This window comes from Poromitra crassiceps, assembly GCF_964638095.1.
Source record: "Poromitra crassiceps genome assembly, chromosome: 1".
NCBI classification, from domain to species: domain Eukaryota; kingdom Metazoa; phylum Chordata; class Actinopteri; order Beryciformes; family Melamphaidae; genus Poromitra; species Poromitra crassiceps.
In genome coordinates this window covers 43,285,601-43,302,819 of record NC_139623.1, presented here as the reverse complement: position 1 = coordinate 43,302,819, position 17,219 = coordinate 43,285,601, and the positions used below count along the sequence as shown (strand labels likewise).

The window sequence follows — 17,219 nt, the reverse complement described above, 5'->3', positions numbered from 1 at the left end:
CACACCCCTAGAGCCTCTGGCCGTGGCGGTGGCACTGGTATCCTCATCTCTCCCAAATGGACCTACACTGTCACCTCTCTCTCTCATCTGTCTATCTCATCTTTTGAGTCCCATGCAGTTACCGTATCCCTACCCATCAAGCTCAACATTGTGGTAATCTACCGCCCGCCTGGTCCGCTTGGCCACTTTCTGGACGAGCTGGACACCCTCCTCTCCGTCTTTCCTGAGGATGGTACTCCACTCATCCTTCTGGGAGACTTCAACATCCAGCCAGTAACCTTACAATCTCCGTCTTTCCTTAACTTCTTCTCATCCTTTGACCTTTACCTCTCTCAATCTCCTCCTACTCACAAAGCAGGGAATGTGCTTGACCTGGTCTTCACCAGATCCTGCTCCACCTCTAATCTCACTGTGACTCCTCTTCCTGTCTCCGACCACCACTTTATCACCTTCTCCCTTCCCATCCCCCTCCCCTCCTCCCACCCATCTCCCCCTCACTCTACCACCACCCGACGCAACTTAAAAACTCTCTCTCCCGACTCCCTCTCTTCTACCGTCCTCTCCCTACTTCCCCCTGCCGAGCAATTTGCTCTGCTGTCCACCGACGAGGCTTCCACTACTCTTCTCTCCTCTCTCTCCTCCGCTCTTGATTCTCTTTGCCCACTCACCACTAAGCCTGCCCGATCTTCTCCCCCTTCTCCTTGGCTGACTGAATCTCTGCGAACTTATCGAACTGAGCTTCGGGCAGCTGAGAGAAAATGGAGAAAATCACATCTCCCTGAAGATCTCTCTTCCTACCACCTTATCCACTCAAACTTCACTGATGCTGTCTCTAAAGCAAAAACCTCCTTCTTCATCTCTGAAATCCAGTCCTCTGCATCCAATCCCAGTAAACTGTTCGCCACCTTCTCCACGCTCCTCAACCCTCCCTCCCCTCCCCCTCCCTCCTCCCTCTCTGCTGATGACTTTGTAACCTTCTTTACTAAAAAGGTGGATGACATCAGCTCCTCCTTCCATCCTCCAGCCACCCTCACTAACACTCCCGACTCCAATCCTGCTTCTCTGCCCCCTGTCCCTGGATTTCCTTCCTTCTCTCCTCTCTCTCCTGATGAAGTGCTTAAACTCATCAGCTCAAACCGAGCCACTTACTGCCCCCTCGATCCTATCCCTTCCTCTCTCCTCCAAACCATCTCACCTAACATATCTCCCTTCCTCACTACCTTCATTAACTCCTCTCTGTCCTCTGGTCTTGTCCCGCCTGCTCTAAAGACTGCAAGAGTCAAGCCTCTGCTTAAGAAACCCTCCCTTGACCCTACTGCTATTCACAACTACAGACCTGTCTCTCTTCTCTCATTCCTTTCCAAAACCCTCGAACGAGCAGCGTCCGAACAACTTTCTCTCTATCTCTCCCAAAATGACCTCCTGGACCCTTTGCAGTCCGGTTTCAAGGCCTCTCACTCCACTGAGACAGCTCTTCTTGCTGTCACAGAGGCCCTTCACACTGCTAAGGCCTCATCCCTCTCTTCTGTTCTTGTCCTCCTTGACCTGTCTGCTGCCTTCGATACAGTCAACCACCAAATCCTTCTTTCCACTCTGTCTGACCTCGGCATTTCAGGCTCTGCACTCTCCTGGTTTGCTTCCTACCTTTCGAATCGCTCATACCAGGTCTCATGCAGAGGGTCCCTCTCCAGATCCTGTCCTCTTACCACCGGTGTCCCCCAGGGCTCAGTCCTGGGCCCCTTACTTTTCCTTCTCTATATCAGATCTCTTGCCTATGTGATCTCTTCTCATGGCTTTTCTTATCACTGCTATGCTGATGACACCCAGCTTTTCCTTTCCTTCCCCCCCTCTGACACGCAAATCGAGGCTCGCATCTCTGCATGCCTCAAAGACATTGGCGACTGGATGTCTGCCCACCACCTCAGGCTCAACCTTGGTAAGACCGAGCTACTCTTCCTCCCAGGAAAAGACTGCCCTCTTACAGATCTCTCCATCTCCATTGACAACATCACTGTACTTCCCTCCCAAACAGCCAAGAACCTTGGGGTGATCCTTGACAACCAGCTGTCTTGCTCTGCCAACATAGCTGCTACAGCGCGCTCCTGTAGGTTCTCTCTCTACAACATCCGCAAAATCCGTCCCTTTCTCACAAGAGAAGCGACTCAACTCCTGGTCCAGTCTCTTGTCTCCTCCCGCCTGGACTACTGCAACGTGCTTCTGGCCGGCTTACCTGCCACCGACATCCGACCGCTTCAGCTCATTCAGAACGCTGCAGCCCGTCTGATATTCAACCAACCCAAATTCTCTCACGTCACTCCCCTCTTCCAGGAGCTCCACTGGCTTCCCATCTTGGCCCGCATCAAATTCAAGACACTGGTACTGGCCTACAGGGCAGTACACCAGTCAGCTCCCCGGTACCTGCAATCCATGGTCAGGTTCCAAACCTCTCACCGCTCCCTTCGCTCCTCCACCAGTGCAGGTCGCCTCGCCCCTCCTTCGCTACGGGGGCTCAAAAGTCGCTCATCCCGATCTCGACTCTTCTCGTCCCTGGCACCTCAATGGTGGAACGAGCTTCCACCTTCGGTCAGGACTGCTGAATCACTGCCGATCTTTCGGAAAAAACTAAAGACACACCTTTTCAGGCTCCATTTGGGCCCTCCTTGATCTAACTTCGTCTCTCTCTTTCCTTATATATAAAAAAAAAAAAAAAATACCTAACCAACCTTGTACCACTAACCTAAACTTGTACCACTGTTCCTTCAGAAGTTGTAGTTGTCACAGACTGTGCTCCATAGTTGATTGTTCTATTGCTGACAAAAAATGTGTTATTGTAAGTCGCTTTGGATAAAAGCGTCTGCCAAATGACGTAATGTAATGTAATGTAATGAATGCGTCTGCTAAATGTCTCCATCTGCTGGATGCTGTTTATCATGGTGCGCTGAGATTTATTACTGGCTGTAAACCCCTTACACATCACTGCTTGCTGTATTCTCTAGTCAACTGGTCATCCCTCTCCATGCGCAGAACTGTACACTGGTATATTTGTGTTTATAAATCCATCCTTGGTCTGTTTCCCACATACTTAACTGTCTATCTTCTCCGCAAACAGTATCTATCCCCTCAGTTCGTACTGAGCGTGGAAAAAAGGCATTCTCTTACTCTGCCCCCTCCACCTGGAACACGCTACAGCAGAGTCTGAAGCTGTCCAGTTTGGTCCCCCTCCACCTGGAACACGCTACAGCAGAGTCTGAAGCTGTCCAGTTTGATCCCCCTGGCAAGTTTTAAATTATTGTTGAGTAATTTGGAGAGAGCTTCCTTGATCTGCTCCTGCTCTCAACGTTAAACATTTTTCTCTACCCCCCCCCTTCCTCTTCAGCACTTTATGTTTTATGTTGTTTTTAACTTATTATGGTTTGACGGTTGATTGTACTGTTGCTGTCTTTACATGTGTAACTGTTGTATGAGCTGCTGTATGAACAGGTCGCACTTGTGATTTTACCTGTTTAAATAAAGGCTAAATAAAAATATATGACATCAGTTCATTCTAGTACATATAGCAAGGGTTCTACGTCACCTCCCTCTCTCTGGCCGATCATAGCAGCAGCTGGCTTCACGGAAGTCCATCTCCCCTGAAACTGTCCTCTGAAGCGTCGTTTTGCCCCACCCATCTCCCCAGTCTGCCACAACGAGTCTTGACTCCTATTCTAGCCTATGCAGATGCCCTCCTCTCGCCTCAAGAGGAGCACCATGGAGATGAATAATGTCTTCATGAACCAACCATAGGCACAATTTGAGATATTCATCAGAAGATATTTAAATATCTTAGATGCTCTTTGCATTTCTCAGAGGAGCAACTCGCACTAAAATATTTCTCCTTTGTGCAGGGAGTTCCCCAAGCCCCGGCAGCCAGCTATTTCTCCGCCTACTGGCCTCTGGCCTACCGGTTACTTTATACACTGTAAAACAAAATAAAAAATTACAGTGCACCTGAAGGCAACATACAAGATACCTGCTGAATAAGTGTCCAAATGTTCATGTCATTCTGGCCAATACTCCACTTCTGTTATAACATTTCAGTCTGGAATATGGAATATCTTTCAATAATCTTTATGACTAAAAGGCTAAAAGTAATCTCATGTGTAAGAAATGACTGTTCTACAATGAAGTAAAACTGTAAATAATTCACTTGTTGGTTTAGGATTTATTTAGCTTCAAGAGTGCATTTTTGTTCTTGTGAGAATCCCGGGCCACTTACTGATACTTATGCTTAAATTAACCCACTCATATTCTGGTTTATTTCTAGAAAATCATTTTAGCTACACTGGAAATTCTAATTGGCTGGTAACTTCTAGCAGCATATTGGCAGGTGGTCAAAAAAGTTAATTTCAAGCCCTGCAGGGAGAGCAAGTGGTGACATAGGAGTGAGTGAGAAAAGGATCAAATATTGGTGTTTAAGACTTAATAATGACATCACAACTGTTAATTTAAAATTAGTTATTCTTCTAAACCTGTCTTCAAATGCCCAACATTTTTCCACGCCGGCGCCGTTTGGCCCCCAACCCTCAGCAAAATCTGGCCCTCTGGTAGCGAGGACATTTTTTTGTGATCCTCTCTCTCATCAAAGTTCCTGGGTTATGGCCTGACAATATTTGTTCAGCCCTCAGCAACAATCTGGGTTTCTCATGTGGCCCCCCCATGAAAAATAATTGACCACCCCTCTCCTAAATTGGTTCTCAAAGTGAACCAGATTCATGCATTTTAGTTTAAAATGTTCAATTGTTTCTTACAGGGGGCATGGCCCCCCGAACCCCCCAAGAGGGTCCAAGCAAGGTCTACCCACCACAATCTCTCCAAATCCTGTGGGAAACATAGTTATTAGTATTTTCTTTGTTCTTAAAAATATACATTGCCTGTTTGTGTTTATATGGATTTTGTTTTATTTATAATTAAATTGAGCCTTTATAAGAATGTTTATTTGTATTATTTCAATTGTCACACTAATGGATACATATTTGAGGTTTGTTTATTAATTGGGAAAAGGACCACTGGAACAAACGCCGCAAACATGATCCAGCTACTTTTTCAATCTGACTGGCTACTCAAAAGTTTGGGGAACTCTCAGTTTGTGTCTAAAACAGTGGTTCCCAACCTTTTCCAACTCAGGGCCCACTTTTATGTCTCAAAAATGTTCGCGGCCCACCTCCGACCCCATAAATACAAAGGCCATATAATGCGTTCTCAGAGCACTTTTTTATTGAAAATTGAACATAAAGGACTGAACTGAATACAGGAGAAACATGTTGGAAGCTCCACAGTCACTAACACAGCACCTGTAACATGTTGCAACACCTTCAGTATTACAGTTTTCAAGGAGCTGTCCACACACACACACACACATACACACACGCACACACACACACACACACACACAGACACACACACACACACACACACACACACACACACACACACACACACACACCAATCATTCAAGGAGCTGTCCATCAGCACCACACAGATGTCAGAAATGACAAGCAAGGGGCTGTCTGTAACAGGCTAATTAACAAATGATTAATAAATAACGGTATCCTTCAACAATGGAAAAATGCATTCTCATAACAATTTGACATCCAATATCAGATCCAAACAAAATCCAAATATCAGAAGAAAGCCCATTAAATCGATAGGGTTACAAATAAACACAAACCCAATATAAAGATGATGTAAAGATGAAACTTCAATTCAAGCAAAAGCAATAACATCAAAGAAACAAAAATCATACTTTTTCAAGTATGATTTTTCAAAATCTTTCAATTTTTTTTTTTTTTTCAAAAATCATACTTTTTTGGAAATGATTTGGCGGCCCACTTGCAATACCTTCGCGGCCCACCAGGGGGCCGCGGCCCACAGGTTGGGAATCACTGGTCTAAAAGGTTGATAAATGTTTGTAGTGCAAGTGTGTGTAAATATATCGTACATGACGTCATTTAGCAGACACTTTTATCCAAAGCCACTTACTATAGTACATTTTGTCTTCATCAGCTAAAACCTTTAAAATGGAACAAGTAGTATTGAATATTTGTTAATAATGAACTTTTTTTTTATTTGTATTTTTTGTAGTAGATGTAGATAGTAATGATGAAGCCTCTTCCCCTTCCTGATAATAATCATATCTTAATGCTTATACCAGTAGTACCAGTAGAAGCAGTTAATGTACAGGGCCTTGTACAGGACCTTGTGGCCCCTCTCATCCTGAGGAGTGACATCAGTGTCAGAGGTGGGATGTTAGTGCTGATGGGGTTAATATAACGATGTTAGTGCTGATAGGGTTAATATAACGATGTTAGTGCTGATGGGGTTAATATAACGATGTTAGTGCCGATGGGGTTAATATAACGATGTTAGTGCTGATGGGGTTAATATAACGATGTTAGTGCTGATAGGGTTAATATAACGATGTTAGTGCTGATGGGGTTAATATAACGATGTTAGTGCCGATGGGGTTAATATAACGATGTTAGTGCTGATGGGGTTAATATAACGATGTTAGTGCTGATGGGGTTAATATAATGATGTTAGTGCTGATGGGGTTAATATAATGATGTTAGTGCTGATAGGGTTAATATAACGATGTTAGTGCTGATGGGGTTAATATAACGATGTTAGTGCTGATGGGGTTATGTAATGATGTTAGTGCTGATGGGGTTAATATAATGATGTTAGTGCTGATGGGGTTAATATAGTGATGTTAGTGCTGATGGGGTTAATATAACGATGTTAGTGCTGATGGGGTTAATATAACGATGTTATATTATAATGAGCTATAATGAGCTCATGGCTTTTTCCTTTACTTAGGCAGGGCTGGCTGGCTCATATCATGCTAAGGATCTGACTGTGTTAATAATTAATTTTCTGTTCTGCTCCCAAGGCTGTTTTTGGCAAACACACACACAGACACACACACACAGACACACACACACACACACACACACACACACACACACGTCAGTCTCATAACGAAAACATTCTTCATTTTATGTCCTTTTGGCTGGCAGACTTGTGGCTGTAATTGAACTGCTACCGCCACAGATAGCAATTTGCAGTACAGCCTTGTGAGCATCTGTCTGTCCTTTGTGAAATAGGTCAAGTCACTCCCACAGTAAGCCCTCTCTGTCCATATCAAAGGTTCATTATGTAATTAAGTCACTCCCACAGTAAGCCCTCTCTGTCCATATCAAAGGTTCATTATGTAATTGAGCACTCTTTCAATAGCAGTCACACCTTTTATGTTTCAGTGTGTGGACTACAAACAGGCTCTTTACCACAGTACACTGCTAATCTGGAGAATAATGTTGTGAATATAATGATCATCTTCACACTATAGCAACGTGTGAAATATATCTTACGAATGGCTTGCAGTCTTTTTTTTATTTGCCAACTGGTTACCTGCTATTTTTCTCCCTGTAGAGAGAACTGCACATTATTTAAGCCTTTTCCCCTGCTTTCTAAACTCATACAGTCATGATGAAGATGGTGACTTAAAACACAACTGCATTTTCCCTGGAAGCAACTCAGACTTTCCATAGAGGAAGCAAGCCATTGAGATGTTATTAAATGAATGAGGATCCCATTAAACAGCTGCTGTCTATGCACTTAGAATGCGTTGGTATTAGGGCTGGGTCGGTTTGAAAATTTTAAAACCGGTTCGATATTGCCGTCTAAACCGGATCGAACCGGTATACCGATTTTTTTTGTAATTATTATTATTATTATTTTTTTTTTTTTTAAGCAGGGCTCCCGAGTGTGGCCCATAACTGTCTGTAGTGCAACTTCAGTCCACCTGATAGCGATAATACACCTCTAAGCTGGTATTGTCAACCAGCAATGATACTGAATAAAAAGAAGCAGGACACCTGTGTAACAAACACACCCTGTATTTATTTCTCATAACTATTCAGCTCAACTTTTCTTCTAAACATCAAAATAATAAATGAAATAAGACTTCTGCCTATAGTGCAACTTGAGAAAAGGCTAATAAAAACACAAGCAGTGCAATCAGAATGGATTGGCTTACAGCTGAGCTGCCTTATAAACTTCAAAACTCACAAATTCACACAATATAGGGCCTAGGCATGGGTCGGTTTGAACATTTTGAAACCGGTTCGATATTCCCCAAAAAAACGTATCAAAGCGGCTGCAGTTGGTGGCGATAATGCACCTCTAAGCTGGTATGCTGCCAACCAGCACGAACACTGAATACAAATAAGCAGAACCTTTTAACTGTAACAACACACTGTTTTTATTTCTCATAACTATTCAGCTTAACTTTTCTTCAAACATCAACATAATAAACAAAATAAGACTTGCCTACTAGTGCAACTTGAGAAGAGGCTAATACGAACAATAGTGCAATCAGAATGGACTGGCAAAAAACTAAAAAAAAACTAAAACATTTTTTTTTTTTTTTTTTTTTTTTTTTAGGTTTTTTCGGTTCGCACGTGATCAAACCGGTTTGGGCTCGTATACCGAACCGAACCGGTAAAACCGGAAATCGACCCATGCCTAGTTGGTATCGGTCTCTCTCAGCAGATGTTTACCTGATGTGGTGACTAACTACCACGCTGATGTGAAGGAAACCAGGTTGTGTGTTGTGGCGTTTCTTAACGTGTGAATTCTATAAATGGATAAAAATACTTTACCAAATCTTTCACTTGCCTTTAGACATACACTGTGCTTGCTGGGTCTTCTACTATGTCACTTATTATTATGGCTCGAGCCTGTGGCCGAGCTATCTACAACAGGGTCTGTCTGTCTGTCTGTCTGTCTCCACAAAAGTATACCAATCACAGCTCTGCTACGTTCATGAGGTCATGTGCACCGATGCACCGGGCATCAGAGCCATGTAGATAGAAGAGTCCCGACATCTCCATTCACTCCAATGGACCAGTTTTTTACTCTCAAGATTTCCAGGAAGTAAGGTCCTGGATTAAGCAGCACTGTCGAGTTGCAGCAAAATAGACTGTTTGTGTTGTACTCTGAAAGGGTTTTTCATCCCTTGAATCAAAAGCATGCAAAAGTAGCGCAAGACCCATTCCTGGCTGTTCATTGGCTAATGAGTCTTGCATTTTGGTCCTCCGCTGATGCCACTCTCTCTCTAGAGGACACTACCGGGCATCAAACAGCAAGTCAGCCCAGCAGAAATGTTAAAGGAGCTATACAGTATATGCGATTATTTTTGCCCACTAGATGTCACGCTAGAGCTGTAACATTAGACGGAAACACAAAAAAACAGTCTATAAAGCACATAGGCACGGCTTCTCATGCCACCGTTATGCACTGGCATCGCTCTGCTATTCACCTTATGTAGCCCCGCCCACTTGACCCAGTTGTGTTATGACCTCCTGTTCAAAACACCGTTTACCTGCTCACTAGTACTGTACTGTCACAGGAAGTGTCAACACAATAGGAAGTAACTGGCTGATCCCTGTGTTGGAACATCAGGTGAAGAGCTGCCTGCTGTCTACACTAGGCAGCCTGAGCAGCCTGTGCCCACGTGGCATGGACACATGCAGAGCAAAGCCACAGCCGGCCAACCCGCCCTGAAGTCAAAGCCAGGAAACTGCCATGCGATCACAGACGAACCTTTCTTTCACACTGACACATCCATAGCTCAGCGTTTCCACTAGCCACTAGCAGCGAGCGCAACACAAACCTCACTGCACTGTCAACATCCCAACACTCAGTCCCGCCCAGCTGCCCCATTAGTCAATAGCATTTTAGAGAAACGTGATGTACCTCTCTAAACTGATCAATCAGAAGCAGCTAAAGACGAGCAGTACTAGCAACTATAGTGTTACCAAACTATAAAGTGACAGGTCAATATTCTTGACTCGGGGTTTAACCCGGGGTTACAATACTTCATAGCATCGGGACTCGGGAGATAATTTACAGGACACGGTGTCCTGCAGATTTTAATTTACAGGTTTTTGATGAATTTTAAAGGCCAATGTCCTGCAATTACGGGACAACGGAAACCCTGCCATAGCTACAGTCAGTCAGTAGATACTTGAGCACTATTACACGAGAGGGTGTACTTTACCGTGGTTATTGGCACGACGGTGATGCGGCAGGCCCCGTACGCGTCACTGAAGTACCAATAATCACGATAAAGTACACCCTCGAGTGTAATATTGCGATTATACAACAGTTACCAACAAAATACAAGCTATAAACAAAAGGTGTTCATATTTTGGGGCCATTTGCTCTCAAAATAACAAAGTTTTTGCCGAGTGTGTTACTCCGAGACAAGAAATAGTCCTCGTTGAGTCAGCCAGACGTCAGCCAACCACTATGCTCATCACATTAGTTAACTGTAACAAACACCTGTGCAGAAACCAGCAGCTAGCTTACAGCGTTGATGCAAAATGGATTGTTTTGTTAGCAATGTCAGGTTAGGACGGTAACGTATCAGACTGAAAATGATACTGCCTGTCTGAGATGAAAGAGGGTTGAGAGGCGGGCCATAGCGTGTCTGTCGATGATTTGATTTGACAATTCTGGGCACTGGAGTTGGTGGTGGCCAATCCTGGCATGTTCCATCCCCAAATCGAGTGTCTTCTGGCGCCAGTTACGTTAACTTTAGGAGAAGTGCGGTAAATACAATATTCCTGGAATGCGAGTTTAACGAACCAGTTACATGTCCTCTGCATTCTACATCAAATGAAGACATTACCGTTTGTTATGCCTCCGCTGGCGATAGCCAGGCCGGAGGCATTATGGATCCGGGTTGTCTGTCCGTCCGTCCGTACGTATGTCCGTACGTACGTATGTCCGTCTGTACGTCCGTCCGATGTTCGTTAACGCGATATGTGAGGTATGCCTTGACGGAATTTCATCAAATTTGCCTTAAACATCCACTTAGACTCAAGGATGGTCTGATTAGATTTTGGTGGTCAAAGGTCAAAGGTCAAGGTCACTGTGACCTCTCGAACGCCATTTTCAAGCTTGTTAACGCGATATCTCAGGAATGCCTTGACGGAATTTCATCAAATTTGCCTCAAATGGCGATTTGGACTCAAGAATGAACTAATGGCGTAGGCATAAATCCGTGGTGCGGTCGTTCTAGTTTTATTTTGTGTGTTACATACTTATTGAAAAGTTAAAAACACGCACATCCAGGTCGAATCCGGCAGGTGCAGAGCTGGAGAGAGGCTGGAACAGTGAATAAATAAAACGGCTCGCACACTGCATGGGCTCCAGTGAAAATATTTATTGCAGTCTGATGAAGAGCAGTCTGCTCGAAACATCACCAGCAACGGTGCAATCAATATTTTCACTGGAGCCCTTGCAGTGTGCGAGCAGTTTTATTTATTCACTGTTACATACTTATTGGCCAAGTTATTAGTTAGTTTATGGGCTAGAAATTTTGTGGGGTTACAGGCAATATAGAATGTTGCCTGCAGAATTTTGGCCGCTGCTGTTCTCTGCTGAACAGACCGGCTGGTGGAGTGATATTTTAGTGATGAGGCCGTTCTTAAATGAACGATTTAAGAATGGCTAGGTGTGCGGTTATGCTCATTTAAGAACGGTCCTTGACCAATCAGATTGCTTGGTCGGAACTACATGTTGTATAATATACTTGAAAATGTAAAAAATGTTTGCGGCCCACATCTGGCTTGCAGCCATTGTGAATGGCTGCATTAACGCATGGCTATTTTTTCTGCAGGGAGACACAGAGAAGGGGCTGGAGATGAAGAAGCTGGTGCTGTCTGGCTTCTTAGCCAGTGAGGAGATCTACATCAACCAGCTAGAGGCCCTGCTACTGGTGAGACACACACACACACACACACACACACACACACACAGACGCACACTACAGACGCACACACACACACACACACACACACACACACACACACACACGCACACACGCTCACACTCAGTCACTCAGTCACTCTCTCACTCTCACTCCCTCTCACAGGACACTCACTCACTCACTCACTCACTCTCTTTCTCTCACTCACTCACACACACAAACACACACACACACACACACGCACACACACACACGCACACACACACACACAGGCACACACACACACACACACACACACACACACACACTCACTCACTCACTCACTCTCTTTCTCTCTTTCTCTCACTCTCTCTCACACACAGGCACACACTCACTCACTCACTCGCTCTCTCACTCACACACAGACACATACAGACACACACACACACACACACACACACACACACACACACACACACAGGCTGCAAAAACGATTCATCTCAAAATCTTAGTTACAAAATCTGACTTTCACATTGGTAACTAGTGAGATTATCATATCTTATTATTCAAATGTTTTTATTGGTTTTTCAAAGTACTCCGTTCTCCAAATTAACACAAACAGAACAGGACAAAACAAAAACAAACCCACAACAATACCAACACTACTCAATAAATCAAAATCAATACAATACAATACAATACAATACAATTAAATTAAATTAAACCAGTCAGGACAAGAATACAAATACATGACGAAATAAACAAAACAAAACAAAACAAAACAAATCAAAATCAAAATGTAGGATAGGATTGGGGGAAGGGGGAGGGGGGGGGGGGGGGGGGGAGCAGCTACTCTTCTACAACCTGTGGGAACTCCGTCTCAAAGTAGGACATAAACGGTTGCCAGATCTTAAGGTACTTCTGGGTGGAGCCTCGGGCAGTGTGTTTAAGCTGTTCTAGTTTGAGATGGGACATTACTTCTTCTACCCAGCGCTTATGGGATGGTGCCCTAACCTTCTTCCAGCTGAAGAGTATTAGACGTCTAGCCAGTAATGTAGAGAATGCTATAGCTTCAGCTTGGTGAGTTGGAATTGATGTCTCCTGTGGGACTACACCGAACAGAGCGGTCAATGGATTGGGATCAATGACTCTGTCGCACATAAAGGAAAATGTGTTAAATACACCTGTCCAGAGTGGGGTCAGTTTGGGGCACAGCCAGAACATGTGACTGAGGGTAGCTGGGTCTCGACTGCACCTAACACAGTTTGGGTCTAAACCAGGATATAACTTGGCCAGCTTGCTCGCCGATAAGTGAAGCCTATGTAGAACTTTAAACTGTACCAACCCGTGCCTAATACATATTGATGATGAGTGCACCAGTGAGACCGCCTCTTGCCAATCTGTTTCCGACAACTCAATTCCCAACTCCTCTTTCCATTTCTCTGCCAGGTGTGTGAGTGATGGAGAGGCGACGCTCTGGATAATATCATACAGTCTAGACACCACGCCCCTGCTAGCTGGATCCCCACTCAGACAGTCATCTACCCACGTGCTCTGTGGAGTTGTTAGAGAAAAGTGTTTTTGTACATAGCTACGTATCTGTAAATACCTAAAAAAATGTGAATGGGGAATGTCAAAATCCTTCCTTAACTGATCAAACGAAATAAAATGCCCTTCCTTAAAGAGGTCTTTCACACACTTGATCCCTCTCCTATGCCATAATTGGAAAGACGGGTCTGTAAGAGATGGGGTAAAGTTAACATTTGCCAGAATAGGGGAAAAAGTAAAAGCTTGTTTATGTTTGAAATGTATTCTAAACTGGGACCATATCTTTAAAGAGCCGTAAATAATGGGGTTGTTTGTCCAATGGCGTTTACTTAATGGTAGAGGGGCACAGATCAAGGAGCGAAGTGACACTGGATCGCTTGAACGCTGTTCCATGAGAGACCACACTGGAGATTCATCCTCTGACAAGTCTGAGACCCAAAACAACATCTTATGGATGTTGGCCGCCCAATAGTAGTATAAATAGTTTGGGGAGGACAAACCCCCCTCCTCCTTTCGTCTTTCCAGATATTCTTTCCGTATTCTAGGTATTTTTTTATTCCAAATGAAAGTAGAGGTGCACCTATCTAGTTCTTTAAAAAAGGATTTGGGAATGAAAACTGGGACTGCTTGAAAAAGAAATAAGAATCTGGGCATGATTGTCATTTTTACAGAATTGATCCTACCAGCGAGTGATAAGGGGAGTGTTGACCATCTCTCCATATCTAACTTGGCCTTATTAAATGCTAGTTTGAGGTTTTTGCTAAACAGATCGCTGTACTTTGAAGTGACACAGACACCCAGATAGTTAAAGCTGTCCTTACTAACGGAGAAAGGGAAGTTCTGGAACGACATTCGACGTGCTTTATCATTTATGGGAAATAAGACACTTTTACTTAAATTTAACTTATAACCTGACACCTGTCCGAACTCGGTGATAAGATCCAGAGCAATCGGTAGAGTAGCGTATGGGTCCGAGAGGAAGAGGAGAAGATCATCCGCGTACAGCGATAGTTTATGCAAATGTCCCCCCCTTCGAACCCCAACCAAATCGGCAGCCTCTCTTAACCTTATCGCCAACGGTTCAATAGCGATGTCAAATAGCTGAGGACTCAGCGGACACCCTTGTCTCGTCCCACGGAAGAGAGGAAAAAAGTTTGACATAATTTTATTTGTGCGTACTGAGGCTTGAGGTGCGGTATATAGAATTTTTATCCACGAACAGAAAATGGGACCAAAGCCGAACCTCTCAAGTGCAGTGAACAGATAGTTATATTCAATCCTGTCAAAAGCTTTTTGTGCATCTAACGATATTATGACCTCTGGCTCGACATTGTTGGGTTGATATATAACATTAAACACGCGCCGAAGGTTGCTTGATAACTGTCTCCCTACGATAAACCCTGTTTGATCAGGATGTATCAGTCTAGGCATAACGTTCTCCAGCCTGCCAGCCAGTACCTTAGTTAGAATTTTGTAGTCGCAACATAAAAGGCTAATCGGTCGATAAGACTCACACATCAAAGGATCTTTATTCTTTTTGAGTAATACTGAGATACGGGCCTGCGTCATAGTTGGGGGAAGCGCCTCCTTGTCCAGGACTTCCTCAAAAACCTTTGACAGTAACGGTAGTAATTTAGGGGCAAACTTCTTAAAGAATTCTATCGGAAACCCGTCAGGGCCTGGAGCCTTTCCGGACTTCATTTTTTTAATTGCACTATCGATTTCTGTTAAAGTTATATTTCTTTCTAATTTAGATTTATCTGCATCTTCTAGGGAGGGCATTTCTAATTTACTAAAGAAGTTATCTACTAATTCTTTATTACTTGCTTCTGAAGTATATAAATTTTCATAAAAGGACCGAAATTGAACGTTAATGTCTCTTTGATCTGTCAAAATCTCACCTTCCTCATCTTTTATTGCTGAAATAAAACCGGCTGTTGCCGACTGTTTAAGTTGATGGCACAAGAGTTTACTGGCGCGCTCCCCATGCTCATACAAAGCATGCCGAGATTTCAAATGTAGGTCTATGGCATTATCGTTAGTCAAGGAGTCAAATTCTGTTCGGAGCAAAATCCTCTCTCTGTATAGACTCTCAGACGGTGATGTTGAGTGTAGTTGGTCAATCACTTTAATCCTGTCAATCAACTCTGTAACCCGTTTGGCCTTCCTCTTATTCTCACCAGCATTATAGGAGATCACCTGCCCCCTCACATACGCTTTCATGGTTTCCCACAATGTGCAATAGCTTATCTCAGGTGACTCGTTAGTTTCGAGGAAAAAATCTATTTGGGTGTTTATAAAGTCTACAAAGTTCTTATCCGCGAGTAGTCTTGGGTTAAGGCGCCACGTACGCTGGAGGAGTATGTTTTCCGGGAATCGAAGCTTCAAAAGTACAGGGCAATGATCTGATATGACTATACTACTGTATTTTACTTGTGTAACTATGGGCAATAATTTCTGGTCTACAAAAAGATAATCAATTCTAGAATAGGTTTGGTGTACGGGAGAAAAGAAAGAAAACTCTTTGGACGTTGGGTATTTGAATCTCCAGGGGTCAGTCACTCCATAAGACTGAAGAAATGTATTAACGCATCGTGCAGATTTATTGAGTGTGGTGACTTTCGTACTGGAACGGTCTAGTGACGGATCTAAGACACAATTTAGGTCACCCCCTAGTATTAAGTCATGTGTATCCAGGTCCGGTAAAAGTGAGAAGAAATTACTAAAAAACTCAACATTATCCCAATTGGGGGCGTATACATTCCCGAGCACTACTGGTCTGTTAAACAATTTCCCCTTAACTATTATGTATCGACCATTTTTGTCTCTTATGGTGCTTGACTCTTCAAATTGTACATCTCGATGCAAGAGAATAGCAACTCCCCTACTTTTGCTATTAAAGTCAGAATGAAACACGTGCGCAAATCCTCCTCTAGAGAGTCTTAGCTGGTCCTTATTCAATAGATGAGTTTCCTGTAAGTAGACTATATCAGTTTTTAATTCGTTTAATTGAGAAAATACCTTGTTTCTCTTAACCGGGTGGTTCAGTCCCCGCACATTCCAACTCACCAATGTGGTGTCAGCCCTGCCTACACCTTTATCCGCCAATGCCATCAAGACGACCTCTTAGATGATGCCTCTGCCCGATCTCTGTGTCTCGTTGCCCGTGGTTCTGGAAAAACTGTCTTGAAGAGTCCCTAAGCTTGGTAATAAGGCTGTAGCCGTACAAGGGGGAAGAGTAAATTGGGATTTGGGGGTGGGGGTGGGGAGAATGAGCACTTAAACACATAAAACAAATTATAACATTATCATCATTCTTGAACATAACAAAAGTGACAATGCTTGTCTCTCGCCTGGAGACTGCCTGCTCTTCCAGTTAACCTCTCCTCCTAAACTGCTTACCATGCTAGCACCTCACAGGAACCACCATACAAACAAATAAAATAAAAATAAATTCAGTATAGCTCTCCTCTCGCCTGCTGAACTGCCATTACTGAATAAATCACCATCACACCTCACTCACTTTGCCCCACAGTTGTGACCTACTAAATCATGAGTGACCATATAACATTCGGTTTGAGCAAAAATAAAAAATAACGGGGGGGGGGGGGGGGGGGGAATCGAAAACCTAGACACAACATGCAATCTCTCTCTCTCTCTCTCATACTCACTCACACACACGCACACACACACACACACACACACACACACACACACACACACACACACACACACACCATGTTCTGTGTCTCAACTCAGCATGGAGCCCCCATGTCAATCAGGTAACTGGGCGTTGTTAAGGGGGCAGAGAGGGAAAGAAAACCGTTCGCATATACATTATTGTCCATGATGTAGCTTGCTGCAAGTCCTCTTCCAC

General features: G+C 43.7%; 1 protein-coding gene across 3 annotated transcripts in view; it reads left to right on the top strand.

The window, feature by feature from the left end:
* abr (ABR activator of RhoGEF and GTPase) overlaps positions 1–17,219 on the top strand; it is a 387,908-nt gene that overhangs the window by 166,583 nt on the left and 204,106 nt on the right. For all 3 annotated transcript variants that reach the window (XM_083650474.1, XM_083650477.1, XM_083650475.1), the window contains one exon: positions 11,726–11,824. In XM_083650474.1, the coding sequence (XP_083506600.1) occupies positions 11,726–11,824 (99 nt within the window). The remainder of the gene's footprint in view (positions 1–11,725; positions 11,825–17,219) is intronic.